The sequence below is a fragment of the Epinephelus fuscoguttatus genome, linkage group LG16, assembly GCF_011397635.1.
Source record: "Epinephelus fuscoguttatus linkage group LG16, E.fuscoguttatus.final_Chr_v1".
In the NCBI taxonomy this organism is placed as follows: Eukaryota; Metazoa; Chordata; class Actinopteri; order Perciformes; family Serranidae; genus Epinephelus; species Epinephelus fuscoguttatus.
The window spans coordinates 36,780,700-36,799,814 of NC_064767.1; the positions used below are offsets into that span (position 1 = coordinate 36,780,700).

Below are 19,115 nucleotides of genomic sequence, written 5' to 3' on the forward strand. Positions count from 1 at the left end.
CTCCTACCTGCTGTACTCGGACTTCCAACAACTTAACTTATTGTACATTGTTGTCCTGCCACGCTTGTCCCATTCTCGGAACCCATCAGCTATATTCGGCATCTGACTTCCGGCAGACGGCGATACAGCCTGGGGGCAGACCCCCAATTTTTTGGCATTCCGGTTTGATTCGGGCAGAGGAGACGAATATCCGTTTCCGACTTCCATTTATATATAAGTAAATATGCTGAACCATTGCGATGGATTCAGAGTTTGCAGTGACACCAATTATGTTCCGCCTCGTTAGTTCACCGCACAGACCGTTTAACCTGGCAACAACTGCTGCTGGCTCAAATGTTGTTGGTCAATATCACCACCATCGGGCGATGTTACAGAATATTGGCGACTGGCCGTGTATCATGCCAACGTGAAAGGACAGCTTTTTTCATCAGTGTCTGTCGCCTGAAGTCACTGACCAGTTGCCGGTATTCAGTGACTTTGGAGCGAGACTGGGTTGAAAACTCACCTATAAAGACTTATCATAATCCACCAATCAATATTATTCGGACAAAACCGATCCTCATACAGCTGCCACTGCCACTTTCTGGTGTGACCAGGCTTTACAAAGCAGACACATAAATTATACTGCCATTAGCAAAATCTGTCAATATTCACTCAGTTGCCATTTTATTAGGTAGCTAAAACTAATGCAGTCTAATACAACAATGCTTTAAGGAATCCTCCTTCATGGAGGTTCTGATGATAAGTTTTTGTTGAAACCCTTTTTAGAGAGGGTGAGAGGGAGAGAGATGATGCAACTGTATGACTATTTTAGAGAATGTAGTTTGTTGTGCTGTTGAACTATATTGTGTTATATACTGAGAGGTGTTTCTGTTATTTAACGTATCCTCATAGATATACATGCAGTAGATACATTTTACCTTTCCGTAAACTGCCTGACATAGTTACATAAAGTGTGTTATGTCACAAACTTAAAATGAAAAATGTTTGTTTCTTTTTTTTCCTGCGGTCAGTAGCAACAGCTGCACCAGATCAGGTAGGTTGGGCGCTTTAAAGAGTGAAAATGCAGAGGCAGTTTGCATGCACACAGACACTCCTTTCAGCCACAGAGGAGTTGCAGAATCACTTTTGCATGAAGTCAGCAATGTTGCTGCATGACTCTAAGCTGGTCAGCACTGAGCAATGTGTAAATCATCAATGTGTTTGATTACTGTGTACTAGTACCAAAAACAGATAAAAATTCTTAACGTTGTCCTAAAAAAGAAATCCAAACATAAGCCTATGCAGAAGTGGCATTTTGGCTCTCTGGCTTGCTCGCCGAGCTGTTAATTTCTGCCCTGTTTTTAAACTGCAGTCAGTTGCCATGCAGCCTGAATGCTAATCTGCTTCACAGTACAACGCCTGTATTGCTATTGCATGACAGAGGCAGTGTGCAAAGCTTAAATAATAGACTAAAAGACATGCATATGGTACTTTATTGACCTTGTCCATTTGGTATTATTGTCTGTGTCTTGTCGTTGAAGGAGCTGGTAATTCCTGTGGTTAGTAATAGGCCAATAGTTGAACCTATCCTGCCCCAGCTATCTCCGGGTGTATCCACTGTCAAGATCGAGGCAGCCTACCCAGGTGTCTGCTTCATTACCATTTAAACTTTGTGGTACGGTGGGCAGTTTAGGACTTCTCAGACGGAGCCTGTCAAGCTCAGAGCACTTTGTCACCCTAAACTGTGCCAAGTTCCATAATAGTTTGTCAGATCCAGTTGTGCTGTATCATTGGAATGCAAACATAACCAAAATGTGAGAAAAACACATACACAGAAAATGCTTGCTAATGTGTGCTACTTGCTACAGTGTGAGGAAGCACAGCTAAGAAAACAAAGTGCAGCTCAGACTGCTGATGAGCTGCTGCTGACAAGATCAGTCTGATGTCCTTAAAAGCCCACCTGCACTGTGATCTTTTTACACTGGCATTAGTAGAAGTAGTTATTAATGTATTCATTCATAATTGATGTATTTATTTATGTCATTTGTATATCATCTTGTAAGGTTTTATCATTTCAAGCCACAATCATGCTTTCATAACAGTGGAGCTTCTTAGTGATGGAGCTGCCAATTTTCTGGAGTAGGAGTTAGCAAAACTCCACATATTCCTTTCTTGGCCACAGTAATAGATAAAACCATAGAAAAGCGTAACAAATATAAAAGCATAATGATTTTTTTTTTTAAATGGAAAAAAAGTATTAATTTGTGTTGTATGATGGAAATATTTACCTTTGTTGCATGTTTTCTTTTATATTTTATGAGTGTTAGAGCATTTTGTAAACAAAATGTGTCATTTTGGCCAGCAACTTTCAGTTTAGACCTGTGCGAGAACAAATGTCTTCAGTATACACACACACACACACACACACACACACACACACACACACAAATTCTTTATTTGATTCCACCAATTACATTAAATATGGCAGGGAGTCAAATACAAAAGGGTCAAGAAGACAATACGGGTCACTCATGGAAATAACCACACACACACACACACATACACGCACTGGTGATGTACATAACATTGATCATTGTGTTACAATGCAGTGTTCTACAGGGAAATCTTGACAGACTCCACCCTCCCAAACACTATTGCAGACCAAGTACTCCCTCATGGCAACAGCGCTTCCCAATGGCACACTCAGAAAACATCGGAAACATGCAACAGAAGCAAATATTTCCATCATACAACACAACTTCTGGTCAAATTAATGTGTTTTTTCAATCAGTTATTACACAGTGGACAACAGAATACAGCACCAATATGAACCAGTTCAACCTTATTTGTGCTGTATGCCTGTATCATTTATTAATACTTTACATAGTTAAAGTCAGTGGTTTTCAGTATACCCACCTATCAGCCAAAAAGCCATTGGAATATGTAGGGGAGTACCCACTTCCTCCTGGGGTAACCTACCCATCTACCACTGCACTACTAGTTATAGTATGTGCCGGTTTTGGTGATATGATTAACGTGCGGTTCAAATGAAAGGTTGCTGACAAAAGTGACTCAGAGGTTGCGTAGATGTGGAGATGGAGAAGGTGTAGAATTTGCAACATTAAGGCTGAAATTATGGATGGTTTTAGTAAGGGAAATGGGGCCAATTATAATCATGTCTGATTTGTTACAGTTGAGTTGTAGAAAGTTAGTTTACATCCAGGATTTTATTTCACTGAGGCAATTTTCAAGTGTGGAGCAGATTGCTGTAGTGATGGATTTGGTAGCGATGTTGATTTAGGATGTCGTCGGCATAGCAGTGGAAATGGAGGCCATATTGGCAGATGATGTTACGAAGCGGGAGGATGAAAAGGAGGGTACCAAGCACAGAACCCTGGGTGACACCTTGGGACAGAGGAGCGGTGGAGGAGGTGCAGTTATTGATATGGATGAATTGTTGTCTGTTGGAGAGATATGATCTGAACCAGGAGATAGCTGTGCCAGTGATGTTGTAACAGGTTTTAAGACGGGAGAGGAGGGTGGAGTGGTTAATCGTGTCAAACGCAGGAGTAAGGTCAAGCATGATGAGGATGTTGAGGTGACCAGGGTCGGCGGAGAGGAGGAGGTCGTTGGTGACTTTGAGAAGAGCTGTTTCAGTGCTGCGTTGAATCCAGATTGAAACGTCTCAAATAGGTCGTTGGAGGTGAGGTGGGTTTTGAGGTGAGTGGCAACAATGTGCTTCAGGATTTTTCACAGAAAGGGAAGGTTGGAGATGGGCCGGAAGTTGGTCATGATGTCAGGATTGAGTCGGGTTTTTTGAGGATAGGGGCGACAGTGGCGAGTTTCAGAGGATCTGGGACTAAGCCGGAGCTGAGGGAGGCATTGATAATTCTGGAGATGAGTGGGGAGATAGAAGGGAGACAGGACTTAACAAGTGAGGAAGGGATTGGGTCGTAAACTGATATAGAGTTACTCATACCTGTAGTGACTTTTGTGAGGTTCAGAGGGGTCAGTGGGGGGAAGTATGACAGTGGCGGAACGGAGGTGGGGGGAAGAGCAGGTGGAGGGGTTGGGAAGGGAGGGGAGGTGGTCAGGTTGCTGTAGATGGTGTTCATTTTTGTTTGGAACAATGACAAGAATGAGTTGCACTTGTTGACTGCGAAGGATGTGGAGGTGTTGTCGATGAGTTTGAGAAGTTTGTTTATTGTTGGACAAGGTCAGTGGGGTCGTTGGAGAATGGGGGAGGGGAGGTAGATATTATGCTGGTGAGTGAGGCTCAGAGATCTTAGGGAGTGATGGATTTGAGATTTCTGAAGGATATTGTGCATTTTACTTTAGGAGTGGGGATGTGGATATTAATATCCATAGTGATTGCCAGGTGGTCAGAGATATGGATGTTGATGCTGGAAAGGTGGTGTAATGTTAGACCAGTTGAGCAGACCAGATCCAGGATGTGTCCATGTGAGTAAGTGGGGAAGTTAACATGTTAACAAGTTAACTAGTTTCCCGGCGCGGCGCAGGGTGGCGAACCCCACGCAGAGCTAGTTTCGAGCAGCGCAACCCGAGGCGCGCTCAGTTTGGTAGTTTGGCAGACCGAGGTGCGCTGAGATGGGTGTGGCGGCACAGCAGGGGGAGGTGTCGACAGATCCAGCTTGGTGCAGTGACAGTTTTGTGCCAAAAGGTTTCACCGAAGGTGCGCTAAAAGCTCGCCAGCTGAAACCAGGTCTACTGGCAGCACAGGCGGAGTGCAGCCAGTGTAGCGTAAGTTTGGCTGACCAGCGGGCAGTGCGCACACATCACCAAAACCTCACAGGCAGGTTTCCAGAATGTCAGGCACATTAAATACCCACAAAAACCACTATTCAATGCAACTATCTGCAATCAGCACATAAATGTATCTCTATATCGACTGTCCCGTCACATCTGATGTCAGATCAAAGGGGATTGGCACCGTTTGGCACGTGTAAGGGAAACCCGACTTGATTTGATTAACACAGCTGCAAACTAATGCGTTCACATCCCTCTCAGCCAACCACAAACAGCCACAGCATCAGATAGGGAGTATATATTCAGCATCTGTCATCTTAGAAAAGTCAAAAGAAAAGAAACAGAGTGAGACTGCGAGAGAGAAAGAGAGAGCGCGCGCACGAGAGAAACGCAACATTGATTTACAGTTGTGGTGACCTCCTCCCAGGCTACCTTTGCATCATCAGCCCGTGGAGGTCTGCTCGCAGTTGCGTATATTCAGACACTGCGAGCTTGGACCTCCCGGACCAAAACATCAGGATGATGGCAGAGACCAGGGGAGTCGGACCAGAGAGTTTGAGGACAAGATGTTGAAATGAGTTAACTACAGGGATGGAAATGGTGGTTATTTTGATGTCCTTCCAATGAATAGCAGCAACCCCACCTCCGTGGCCTTCAGGGCGAGGTTTGTCAGTGTATGTGAATCTGGTGGGTGTGGTCTGATTAAGTGAAAAATAGTCCAGGGGTTTGTGCCATATTTCAGTGATGCAAAGAAAATCCAGGTTATTGTCAGTGATGAATTCATTCAGGATGAGGCTTTTGTTGTTCTGAGATCGTGTTGAATAGAGCCAGTTTCAGATGATGTTGCTTTTGGACGGTTTGAGAGGACTGAGGAATAGTAATGCATAGTAAATTCTGGGCATGTCTGTGTGCAAAGTGAGGCTTGATTGAGTGGGGTCTTTCAGTGATGATTACAGGAATGTTTTTGGGAGGGAGAACATAATCGGTGGAAACATAGTGTGAAGGGCTGGGAACTGTAGGATGTTTGGGATTTGACCTGGAGCTGACTGTAGTGGTTAGTGGCAGTTGCAGTTGGAACCTGTAGGGGGAGAGGTTGTGGGAGCCAGTGCTCGCAGAATGATCCATAGAGGAAGAAGAGGAATGCACTGAGGAGGGGGTGTGGCATGTAAACAGTCACGGACGTGTGTTTTCCGTGGTGTGTACAGTGTGCGCTATGTTGGCTGCTAGCATGAGGCTACCTAATTTACTCAGGTGCAGTCCATCATGCCTGTAGAGGGAGGGGCAATTCCAAAATAAGTTAAAATTATTGATAAAGTTAAAACTGTGCAAACTGCAGGCGGCACAGAGCCAGGAGTGGAGAGAGAGGAGTCTTGAGAATTGCCCTGTGCCGCAGCCAAGTGTGGGAAGGGGTCCACTGATGAAAATTGACTTCCCACGGGCCTTTAATGTGGAGAACAGACTGTTAAAGTCATTCTTCAGCAGTTCGGTGTGACCTCGGACAACATTGTTGGTACTGACGTGCACAATGACGCGTTTTCATGGAGTCCGGAAAAGAGCGCAGTAAATCCAGGAGTTTGTCTTTGATTTTTGTGACTGTTGCTCCTGAAAAAGAGTGAGTGCTAGCGTTAACAAAAATGAATATTCCTCGTAATGGAGTCACCCATGATTGCAGTGGTTGGAGGGAATAAGGGACAAGGACGAGGAGGCGAGCACCTCTGCTCTGAGGGATGTGTCGGTGGGATGTGTGGCGAGGACACAGCTGTGGCTGGGGGCTCACTTGTCCCGCCAAGGCAGGGAAGACCACCCTCCCTCTGAGAGCAGGAGGAGGTCAAGAACCTGACCAATGGTCCCGGAGCAGGTCCACAGACCCCCTGGGCCCCTGGCAGCAAAGCATTCACAGGGTCGGCAGGAGGAGAGAAGTCAGATTTCAGTGGAGGGAATTCCTTGACACTCAGGATGTTAAATCTGTTTTCCACTTGGAGCTCAAAAGGTGGGGAAGGTAGTGGGTTTGACCTTCCTCGACATTTTCCATTTACCCTGGACCATGGCTCTGTGTTGGGGGTGGAGGTGTTAGCTCTGAGCTTCAGATTTGGACTAAAAGTGAAAGTAGCCTTTGCACTCCTTGAAGCCCATTTTGGCTTAGCCCCCAGCAGCAGCTATGGGTCCTCAGCGGGGGGATGTGGAGCTGGAACTGAGGGGGCCGGCATAGGTAAGGCTGAGGCGACATCATCAGGAGCCGGGACTGGCTGCTCAGCCGGGGATGAGCCAGCAGAATTGATGACAACTTGTGGGGAGGATCCGGTACCAGGCTCTGGGACAGTGGAGTCCAGATCCGCTGGGTTTGCAGGAGGACAGGTGTTGCCTATGGCGCCTATGGTAACCACGGAATCAAGGCGATCTTCTTCATTCCGGATCCAGTATAGATTGGAGATACGTTGCTCCAATTCAGCGATGATCTGGGTCTTGTGGAGGCAGCTGTCACAGTCATGGGGTGAGGTAAGTGGACCCATGGGAGCAGATCAGGTGGCGTGGGGGGACTCCAGAGAAGTCTGCAGCATTTTGTAGTCACAGATCAATAGGAGGAGGGTGGGTTTGGATAGAGCAGAGAGTGGATGATACAGGAGAATATAATCCAGGATTGGAAACTTACCGCCAAGGGCCCAGAACAATGGGCCCGCTGCTGGGGAAGGGTTCAGGTAAGTTTCCGTGTTTCTCCCACGCTGTCAAGAGGCAGTCAGCTGTTGTTTACGCAGCGACTCGTAGAACAAGTGAAATCGGTGCCGGATGGCTATCACTTCCTCACTCGATGTAACATAAGGTTAAAATCTAACAGTTCTCAAAAATGTATGTTAGAATAAAGCCAAAATCATGGCAAAAATTGGGAAAAAGTTGTGTTTTAGACAGAGCGGCTGACGGAAGGACACAGACGCCGACGGTTGTATAGTAGCCTCGGCCACCAGTGTATGAATGTGTGAGTGAATGGGTGAATGTGACTGTAAAAAGTGCTTTGAGTGGTTGGATAACAAGAAAGGCGCTATACAAATGCAGGTCCATTTACCATTTACCATGCAGGAGTAATTTGACTCTCAATCACATTATCTGGGTATGTTAGTCCAACTATGAGAAATTTAACTTAGTACGATTTCACACGGACTAACATGTTTACATGTATTTCAAAAGTCTGGTTTTAGTCAGATTAACACAATAACTTGATTTTCTCTAATGTCATGTACATTGTAAAGAGTGATTTGTAACATGAAACTGCTTTAATCAGTGTTTTTACCGGTTTAAAATCATGTGATCCATTTTTTGTTTTTTTTTAAAGGAATAATTCAGCTCTCGTTAAAAACCTCCTGAACAATGGACACTGTAGGAATCCTATCTGAGGGTTCACACTTGGCACATGGGAGAAGTTTCAGCTGGTTGCAATCTGCAATTCTTTTCACTTAATGCCACTAAACCGTACACAGTGTTCCTTTAACACAAACCAAGTTGAAACCTTGCATTCATTCATATACCAAATTTAAACCCTCTCATCAACATATCCCACCACAACTCAAGATCTGTCAAACCGATGTCTTTTTCCTCCATTGTTTTGACAGTCTCACTTTCAGTGCTTATCTGCCCTCTGCAGCCTCACATTACTCTTGAGAGCTGCTAGTGGTGGTACTGAGGTCTTCTACTCTGCTTAGAGGTTAAACAAGCTGAATGTTCAGATTTGCCCTTTTGCACAGTACTGAAGTACTCTTGTTTGCATACCTGTAGCCTTCCTCTGAAAGCATCTGGTCAATCTCTATGTCATTATTAGTGCATTTTCATTCACAAAACCACTGCTTATTGAAACATTTTGCCATGCTGCCAGTGAAGGCTATGGATGGTGAATTTGTCAATTTGTCTGTCATCTGTCTGTCTGTTCATTTTTATACAGAGAAAGGTATTTCAGCCACTCCTCATTAGATTGCCACAAAATTTGGCAGGGATGTTTGACATCCTGAGAGTATGACTATAAATATGAATAATTTTGGTTACACACCAGCCTGACCTTTTGTTCACCACATTAAGTCTGAAAAAGATGAGTAATGGCATCACCAGTCCCACTGAAAAAGCCACATTATTAGCTTTCTGAGAGAGGTGAGAACTGATGGTCACAGTGAGAAGAACAATGGTACAGTGAAAGTCATCCATTCAAGTGTTACATAAACAGGTAGAAGAAAATGAAGTGATGCATTTATTTGTAACAAACAGTGGAATTTTCATGTTTGTGGAGAATATAGGCTGCACAAACATAGTTGAGAATATTGAATGACTTATGTGCAAAGTGAAAAGATGAAAGCTTGTAATTACTTTTTCAAAGGAAACAGAACTCAGCAGAGGGCGGCTCTACACATCGTTCTCTGCAGATTGAAAACTCATCTCTTTAGACTTTGCCTTGGCCCATAAAAAAATATCAAAAAAAGTACAAAAAAAGAACTGTCATGTTTGGTTGAAAAAACATATGTTGACTTAAATAGATATAAAGTGTATGGAATTATGTATTTTCATTTGTATTTCTTGATTGAGTAGAGGTTGTTGAGAGGAGCTCTCCACCTGCCCCAGTCGAGATCCTCCCTTCTAATGCAGGCCAGGACATCGCTCCCACCCAGTCAGCCGGTAAGACTAAATCATGTTCTTTTCTTTTCTTTTCTTTTCTTTTTTCTTTTCTTTTCTTTTCACTGACCATCATTTTCTTTTTTCCTTTCCTTTCCTTTCCTTTCCTTTCCTTTCCTTGTCTCATCTCGTCTCGTCTCGTCTCATCTCGCCCTGCCTTGCCTTGCCTTGCCTTGCCTTGCCTTGCCTTGCCTTGCCTCTTCTCTTTTCTTCTCTTCTACTTCAGGTGAAGTACATTCTCATCTGTTCTGAGACCTCTATTCTAAGTTAGTGAACAGGTGAAGCATAGCTGACAGGTTGCTAATAGAACTATCCATGGTACATACCTGACCTTCTCCACTGTGTGATCTCCGACGTAGTATAGTCAGAAAATAAACTGCACACATTTAAGGCTTTTTGACCTGACCTGCTTGCGTGAGTCTGTCTCAAATTGTTAAGCACCAGTAAACCAGAAAAAGCTGACATACTGAACACTTTAGAAGTTAACTTTGGGGTTGACAGTGTCATATACAACATAATGTTACTAATGTCAAATATCTCTCTATCCTGCATGCGAGAGAGACTTACTATTTTTAGCCCAAAAGCTAACGTTAGTCATTGTGCCACTCCAACAAGGGCTCTGGTGTGATTGTATCCCTTTCAGAATCTTTGTAATCCAGCCTTGATCTGACTTTTTGGAGACTTGGTAAAATCAATTTATAATGATAAATCTGACACTGAATGTGTTCCATGATTATGTATCCATTTTCCGATTAAGAATGAGAGTTGAAAAATGTTTAACTTTGGGTAAAATGCTGGGCTTGTCACTGTCACCAGCCATCCAATCACAGTGGAGGAGGGGCAGGACAAAACACAGCAAAGACTCAATCATCACAGAGGACAAATACAAGCGCTGAGCAACAACAGCTATTGTTTTTCATTTGTGTAAAGAAACGCTTTGGTGGACACACAGCCTTATTAAAGTAACAGCAGCAATTGTCCCACCAATGAGAATTTGGCCGATCAAGAGCACAAAGACCAATCAGTCGACCAACCAATCAGAATTTCACAGCCCTAATTCGAATTGTGCTTCTAATGAAAGGTCCAGCCCCAGAAACTATAAAAAATCTATTTGTGGCTGCAAATGGTGTTATTGTGGCTGGTTGCCACAAATAAATAAATGTGTAGCAAACCCTGTAAGATGTATGCAAAGTGTCGAGAACAAGATGAGTTAATCTTTGGTGAGATTATCTTTATGAATTGCTGTAAAGAAATCATCTTAATTTGAAGGGAAACAAAACAATTGGTTGGCATTATGTCAATAAAAAAAATGCATAAGTGAAACTAAGGAATCACATTCATTTTGTTCTGTTCAGTTAATTGCATTGTAGTCACTCTCCCTGCAGTCAACTCCTTGAGGCTGCTCTGTGATACACGTAGTAAATTTGTGGTGCTTTTCTATTAAGCACTTAACTAGTGGTCCATTAATGGTGTGTTTTGCTTCCTCGTGGCTTTTTCTAGTATTTTGTGGTACCCATTATTAATTGTAGAACTGCTGCTGTATTAATACTCTCCTCTCTCTCTTTTCTGGCCTAGAGGTGGATGAGTGCCAGATCAACCCTTATATTTGTGGTCCTGGGATTTGTTACAACACAGCTGAGGGTTACACCTGCCACTGTAATGAGGGCTTCCGCCTGGATGACGCCCACACCACCTGTGTAGGTGAGGAGTCCAGTCCAGTGGTCGAAGTCTGTTTTCCCTCATCCATAACTTTAGTATTTCTTTTAATATATATTATTTACAATTAAGTGACAAATATGAATGCTAGTAACTTAAGCTACATCTGTTCAGTTTAATTGTATACGAATCTCATCTTATGTTGTGTGCTCTGCTGTGTGTCCAGATCTGGATGAGTGTTTGGAAAGCCCATCTTTGTGTTCTGGTGGTCGCTGCAAGAACACAGAGGGCAGTTTTCTGTGTGTGTGTCTGCAGGGGTTCCTCGTCAGCGAAGAGGGAACAAGTTGTGTTGGTACGTACTCTTAACTCTAAATATGGCAGCTTGGTCAGTGGCCTTATGATATAAACAATGACTCTCCAGGTACCCCTCTAGCATCAATTTTAAACGCCCCAGTGTCAGCATGTCAAATTCTGCATCACGTACATAATGTCTTTTCAAAATAAACTTGTTTTCACAGGAAATGTAGGTTTTGTCACCAAATGACCCACCTGAAAGGTTTTATATTGGTGAAAATCAATATCAATCAAGACATTTTATTACCCTGCTTGTTAAATTATTACATTATTGGATTTTATTACATTGTTGATCAGGTCAAGTACAAATATTACATTTTTAGGAACTTGTTACATTATTGGGTACTACACAACAGGTTAAACGTAAACTCTGCACACTAACAAGTGCATACTAATAGTATTATATGGCACATGAATTTTGGACAAGACCAGAGACCAGCTGTTACCAGCGTCTACACCACCCTCCTCCTTGCTTCGTCCCCCTTATTGGGATATAAATTTGAGGCACTCTGTCATTACGTGGTTTCCTGCCATTTCAACGCAGCTTTCCCCACCCACCAAAATGATACTGAATTAGGGCTGTGAGGGCAAACAGGCCTGACTGTTGTTTCTCCAGAGCTGCAATAAAATCTCCTCTCCCCAGCTGCGGAGGATGAGGGATCAGCTTATAACTGCTTTGAGAGGTTTATATGGATGTGGATATACAACCAAGGTATCTATTAATAAGATCAATACAAAAATAGGCTCAGGAGGGGAAGGAGTTTTTAGACATAATTTCGAATCCTAAAAAGAGTCATTACACTCTGGTGCAGTCAACCAACCAGACTTTGCAGACTTGCATATTTGATTCCGGATCCTGTCTGCACTGGTGCTATTATTATATGAAGTTAAATTGCTTAATTTTGAAAGCTGAAAACCACCATTTAGTCAAAGTGTCAGGTTTATCACACAGAAAAATAAAGGTGCTAATGGGAACTGAAAATTGGTTTTCAGATACCCCTGTTCCACCAGATAAGCTCTGGTTCTTGAATCACTTCCATTCACGGTTCTTGGAACTCTGGTGCTATCTAGCAAACCAGCCCTCGTTTTCACCAGTGTAGTGCGTAATCATTGTAGGCAAGGATGTGTCATCAACGTAGGGTGTTGTACAATGCACCACAGAAGTGAGCACTAGTAGCAAAATTGCTGATTAAGGTGACTACCTGAGATCTTTTTTTCTGTCACTACAGATATTTGTTTTTAATCAAAAAACAAGCATGGACCAACTATTAATGAGATCACTGCACGCTCCCTTTTTCCTGGCCATTTCTCACTTGAATTCTCCATCTTTGTCTGCTTCATCCTCTCTTTACACGCTGTAAAATATGACACACCCACTGATGTCATCACAGTTCACACATCAGGGCATAGTAAAGGCAAGGAAAACCTGCTGTTTTTGGTTCCAGCTGGGAACCAACTTTTCAGGTTCTTAACCATTTTATTTTTGTTCTGAACGGCTCAAAATTAGGTGTAGGAACTGGAATGGAACCATTTGGCGGCAAAGGGATAACGGCGATGCCATAGAAGAACCATTTATGGTTCCACAAAAAAACCTTAAAGATTAGGCTCCTGTAAAGAACTATTTCCTTAAATAGTTCTTTAAAGAACCCACAAAGGTGCCTCAAAGAACCATTTTGATGTTTATTTAAGGCAAATCATTTCTAGCTCTTTGAAGAACTTTAAAGAACTGTGTTCTCTCTGTTTCAATAATGAACCATTTTCAAATGGTTTCTTCAGCTGAAAATGGTTCTTTCCAGGAATACAATTTTAGTACTTCACTTTGCAATATTGTGTATTATGGAGAAATAAATGTTAATTCTCATTTCATTAATTTAGAAAATGACACAGCCACTGTGTCATGAAACTCTTTCAAATCCTCTTAAACAACATCAAACTTCATGGCGGTTAAGTTCACCTTGCTTGTCTTCTTCCTGAGAAGTTGACATTTTGGAGTTGCTTGGTTATCAACAGACAGCAACAACATGTAAAATGTTATGACCTAACATTTGAAAACTGATTTTTAGAAAACTAGAAACATTGCAACAGCATACTGGAGATAAAAAGATTCATTACAGTGCAGTCGTGCATCCAAAGGGAGCTCACTATAGAAATGTTTTTGTGACATGATGCTTCTTTTTGAGTTGTACTTAAAACTCAGTGTCACTGTGTATCCACCTTATCTAGAAGTGGTCTCCAGTTTCAGTTATTTGAACTTAACATTGATCACACCATTCTTGGAATAGTTAGATTATATCCTAATCTCATAATGTTCATAATGTCTAGCCATCAACACATACAAAAATCAGCCCCGGCAACACATGCAAAATAAAATACAGTGCCAGTCAAGCAATAAAACCAATGAGCCATTCCACAGAACACATTTTTCTGGAAATCAAAGGTGTGCCCATCTCTCCTCTTTCAGTGGTTTGCTGATCCTGTATCCCATGTGACACAGGGTTAGCTGTGAGGTTTTGGAATTTGACTGTTGACACACCATGCAAGGCAAGGCAAGCCACAGTGGGGTGGAAGTGAGTGGTGGTGGTGAGAGAGAGGAAATAATTAGGCCTTGCAACAGAGTCCTTTATAGAAGTTAATAACCCAGAGCACAGATGTTTGCACAACACTGCCAAGCTCAGGGAAATGTCACATCTCACTGTGCGCGTGTGTGTGGATGTGTGTGTGTGTGTGTGTGTGTGTGTGTGTGTGTAAGAAGTGAATCTAAGTAGTTCCAGATCTTGCTTTTGCCTTTCGTGAATGTAGTTCTTGTTGTCCAGTGCTGGTGTTATAACAATCATGTTCATTCTAAAAAATATATTAAATTAAATATAGTCATTAAATATATCAATATATACATATATACATAATTCTCCTTAATATTGTGCCAATAAAAGTTGCTGCTTAGATCTCAGAACAAGGCAACATCACTAAAATCTAATGAGGTGGTGTCCTGGTAAAGAGACAGAGGGCAATGCGTCATACTCTGAAAACCATGCCCACCAGAGGAGAAAACTACCACAACTACCTAACTACCACAATATGCACCTAAGGGCTAAAATGCAAACAGAATGCTTGTAGCTAGCTAAAAACATTAAATATCAGCATGTCAAAGGACTATTTTAGCAACTCATGTCTACCAGAGAGAAAATGTTACATTGACATCAGTATTGTCTGTCTTTTTTCAGTGCCTGTTCTCCCTATCTTGCTTATCTTGGAGAAGTGATCCCACTGAATGGCCATTAGTGACATACTCTGATAGCTTAGTTACCTTCAAACTTTACAGTTTGTCCAGCCAAATAAGAAAAATGCTTGCTGCGCATAGACATACTGAGTGATAGAATCCCACAGTTTTCCCATATCTTCCTGCTGATGCCTCATCTTTTGTTGTTTAACAGCTTAGTTTTTCAGTTCCGCAGCTTGGAAAAACTTAGAGAAGGATTCTTTATCATGTTGTTAGTGCATCCCACCATAAAGCAGCCTGTGGGCATTTTTGTGTTGTTTGCTAGCAGAGATAAGTCAAGCAAGCACCTTCAAGCAATACAAAGTCAATGGAGAGCGATGGATTTTTTCCTCGTCTGGTGGGGGCGGGACTTAAATGTGCTCTACCTCTATTCAGTATACCAATTACATGAAGACAAAAATCAATTAACTTGGAGAGTGCACTGACTGATAGAACTAATGGTCAGAGCTTCAAAAATAAAACCCAAGTTGTAACAAACTATTTATTACTAGTAACCAACGATGACTTTGGGTCATCACAGGGATAGAGCTGGATTATGCTGCAGAACTTATGCTAGAATCATCAGACAGGCCCACTTAAAGCCACAGTGGTTTAGCCGTTGGTCAGAGTCTGTGGTGGTCAGAATAACCCTATAAATATAAACTGCGTAGTAACTGCAAATATCGAGTGCCATTAAAAGAAGTTGTTACCTCATAAACATGCATTAGGTCTGGGCAGTGTTTGCATGAATGACATTATGGCTTTACCATTCTAAAACCTTTTGGCTTATTTTACTGACAGAAATAATCATGTCACACTGAAACTCATTCAAACTGGAAACATCACTTCCTGGGTTTTTAAATCTTTCAGGCCTCACACATGACCCGAAGACCGTGTCACCCTGGACCACTCAGTACTGCCATTGTATATCAACATAATACTGACCAATTATGATATGCCACTCTAGTTATTCTGCCGCTCAAGATATAAATCCCAGCCCTCAATGCTTCCACAGCATGTAAGAAGACACTGTAGTCTTTGTAAATGGTGTTATATAAGCAGCTTGTTTGTTATTGTTTTTATAGTAGTTAACTTACATTAATTCACTATTAAAATTTACTTCATTTTGCACTATTACATATCTTCTGTTCAGCAACTAAAATGCTGGCCAAAGTGTGAGCGAAATTCATTGCCTGAACGTTTGTATTTTGCTCATATGATGTGTAATTGTTCTGTTGTTTGTCTAATTTCAGATATAGATGAGTGCCAGGATCAGCGGGTCTGTACCAGAGGCCACTGCCAGAACACTGAAGGCTCCTTTATCTGTCAGTGTGGGCCAGGCTTCAGAGTGTCCGCGGCTGGAGACTATTGTGATGGTATGATAAACATTTTAAGGACCATACTACGACAATATTACTGAGAAAGATAAACTGTTACACAGTGTTTTATAGTTAAAAAAGTTGGTGTTTCACCATGGTTACAAAATAATCTTGTATATATAAAGGCTGTGCATTGTTCGTACAGATCAGGAGATCACTTTAACATTTTACAATTAGCAGATGGATTTGACAGTAGTTCCGTTTTTCAGGCTGTTCATGCACTGTTTGTACCCATACCTACAGAAAGTAAGGCACCAAAATTGTAAATAACCAACGTAATCATGAGCCAGTAATCCTATATAAACCACCTAATCATGGAAAGCTGAGATCACGGGACATTAATCCTAAGCACTATATTGTAGGCAACTGGATATGTTTGGGCTTAATGTTTATATATATATATATATATATATATATATAGATAGATAGATATATATTATTATACTATTGTAATAGTGGGTTGAAAAATGTGATTTAAATTCTGTTATATACATGCTGAATATTTTTTTCATGTTAGCAACAACATTAACATTCTCTCTTATTAAATTATTGTAAATAGTAACTTCCCTCCCCTTTTTGTCTTTTATTGCTGCCCTTTCGATGTCAAGGTGTGTTGCAGATGTTAAACTGGAAAACATGTCTGTGATATATTTTCGTTTTATGGCTCCAATTAGTTGCTAGTGGAAGACATCAGTTTTGATTTACCAAGGACACAGTGTCATATCCATAAATCAGTGTACACAGTTCAGCAGTACTGAGGAGAGGAGGGGGAATGATCCTGCTTTCTTGTGTTGTCTTTCGATTAATGTTCTCTAATGGCCACCAGAGGTCAGAGACCAAACCAGGAGGGACTTGTATTTGAGTGACTTTATGTATGAGCTGTTTCATGTGTATAAGAGAAGAGAAACAGAAGTGAGAAAAGTAAACAAAAGGCAAAAGTCAAGAGGGAGTGAGATCAAAACAAACTTGTTACATTAGGCAAGATTTTCTTTTCTTTTGCCATTGAGCCCTATAGCAGAAATGCTACGTGATGGTTTGTATTATTGTTCACTGGAGCACAGTAAATATGCTCTGTTCTTTCAACATTGGATCGTGTTGTTAATGTGCTAATTACTTAACTAGTATCAAGACAGTCTTCTGGTCTCCGTCGATTGAAGTCTTTGGGGTGTGTTCATGTTCAACTTTCTGGCTGAGACACAGCGACATGAGGTGACGCAGCAGGCGCCTTTGTCACCACTTGTTCTCTGAAGTTGGTTGGGGGTATCTTGGCCTTAAGAAACAGATGGAATGGAGGCATGGCTCAAGGGATGGCATTGTCATTTAGTCAGTCCTCCACTTTGGTCCAGACTGAAAGATCTCAGCAATGGATTACCATTAAATGTGTTGGTGGTTCCCAGAGGGTGAATCATACTGACTTTGGTGATCCCCTGCCTTCTCCTATTGTACCACTATGAGGTTAACATTGGTGGTTGTGGGTGAATTGTCTAAACAACTGTTGGATTGATTGCCATGAACTTTGGGACAGACATTCATGGTCTCCAGAAGATGAATTGCAGTCAGTTCAGTGATCCTCTTACTTTCCATGCAGTGCCATCATCAGGTCAAAATTTCAATTTGTCAAATACTTTGGTATTCATTCACATCACCTTCAGTACACACTGAGATACAGCCTAATTCATGTCTGGATGTATTTAAGTGTAAAGATGATAAATCCAAAAATGTATTCTATAGAGGGCTACCAATGTCATAGAAATTGTTATAAAGGATTCAAGTAATATTATATTTATAATTTGACAATAAAAACAGGTATTAATAAATTATTTTACAAACAAATGTATTAATCCATTAACAAATAAATTTAAATGAATGCATCCATCTCTTGAAGGATTTCATCAATTCTCTAGATGTATGTTTCAATCTTAAAACAACTGATGTGTGGGTGTTCCAGATGTGGATGAGTGTTTAGAGGAAGCCAGGCCCTGTGATGCTGTAGGGGAGTGTGTTAACAACGTGGGCTCCTACACCTGTACCTGCCCCCAGGGATACCGACAGATCAACGGTACCAGCTGTAGAGGTGAGCACTGGGGCAGGGATGTATCCTCTCATCGCCAGACGAGTCTCAGATCAGGGATTTACACAATACAGTGTCTGTACTGCTGCTTGGATGTGAAGAACACTCACACACGCACACGCGCGCACGCACACACACACACACACACACACACACACACACACACACACACACACACACACACAAGCATCTCAGTGGATTTCTGTTGCTGTCCTCACAGATGTTGATGAGTGTATGGATGATCCAGAGCTCTGTTCCCCCCATGGCGACTGTGTCAATACAGAGGGATCCTATTTGTGTGTATGTGAGAGCGGATTCACTGCCAATCTGGACACGCCCTCCTGCGATGGTGAGATGCAACTACAAAGAAACACACACACACACACACACATACACTTGGGGTTTCATTCCTGAGAACTTGCTTTTGAAACATACAGCTATATGACTAATATGATTCTTAATTCCAGTATACATCTGATTAAAATATCATATGCCCTTTGTAGTTTTTACTGAATGGCCCATCATGTTCAGGGTTGTTAAATTATCAGCATGCTGACGCTGACCTTTTCTTAACTACTGATCATTACCACACAGGTTGTCTATTCTACTATTCTATTGTCTATTCTGTCTTAAAGGATGAGGCTGATGTAATTCAATATTTTCTTATTTTCAAAAAACCCCATAAAAAGATGAAATGTGTCAGCAATCTGAGGACATTACTGTAAAGCCTCTGGGGGCAACAGCCAATGTTTCAGGGGCTCCGGTGTAGCCAGTGGATATCTGGGCCAAGACTTCTACTTCTGTGCACCACTCATTGTTCACAGACAACATTTTTATAAGCAAATACATGTAAAACTAACCCAATTCCCATCAACCTCAGCGGCAGTTTGTGTTTGATGCTAAATATTTACATGCTAAAAAAATATGGTGACATGGTAAAAATGTACCTGCTGAACATCATCATGTTGGTATTGTCATTAGTCGGGTTTCCATCCACCTATTT

The 19,115-nt window shown here is 41.8% G+C and overlaps 1 protein-coding gene across 4 annotated transcripts in view; it reads left to right on the top strand.

Annotated features, from left to right (window-relative positions):
* ltbp1 (latent transforming growth factor beta binding protein 1) overlaps positions 1-19,115 on the top strand; it is a 213,669-nt gene that overhangs the window by 161,652 nt on the left and 32,902 nt on the right. For 2 of the 4 annotated variants that reach the window (XM_049601156.1, XM_049601160.1), the window contains 8 exons: positions 1,014-1,036; positions 1,524-1,626; positions 9,313-9,399; positions 10,972-11,097; positions 11,279-11,404; positions 15,916-16,038; positions 17,990-18,115; positions 18,333-18,461. In XM_049601156.1, the coding sequence (XP_049457113.1) occupies positions 1,014-1,036; positions 1,524-1,626; positions 9,313-9,399; positions 10,972-11,097; positions 11,279-11,404; positions 15,916-16,038; positions 17,990-18,115; positions 18,333-18,461 (843 nt within the window). The remainder of the gene's footprint in view (positions 1-1,013; positions 1,037-1,523; positions 1,627-9,312; positions 9,400-10,971; positions 11,098-11,278; positions 11,405-15,915; positions 16,039-17,989; positions 18,116-18,332; positions 18,462-19,115) is intronic. The other 2 variants (XM_049601157.1, XM_049601158.1) reach the window with 2 other exon arrangements.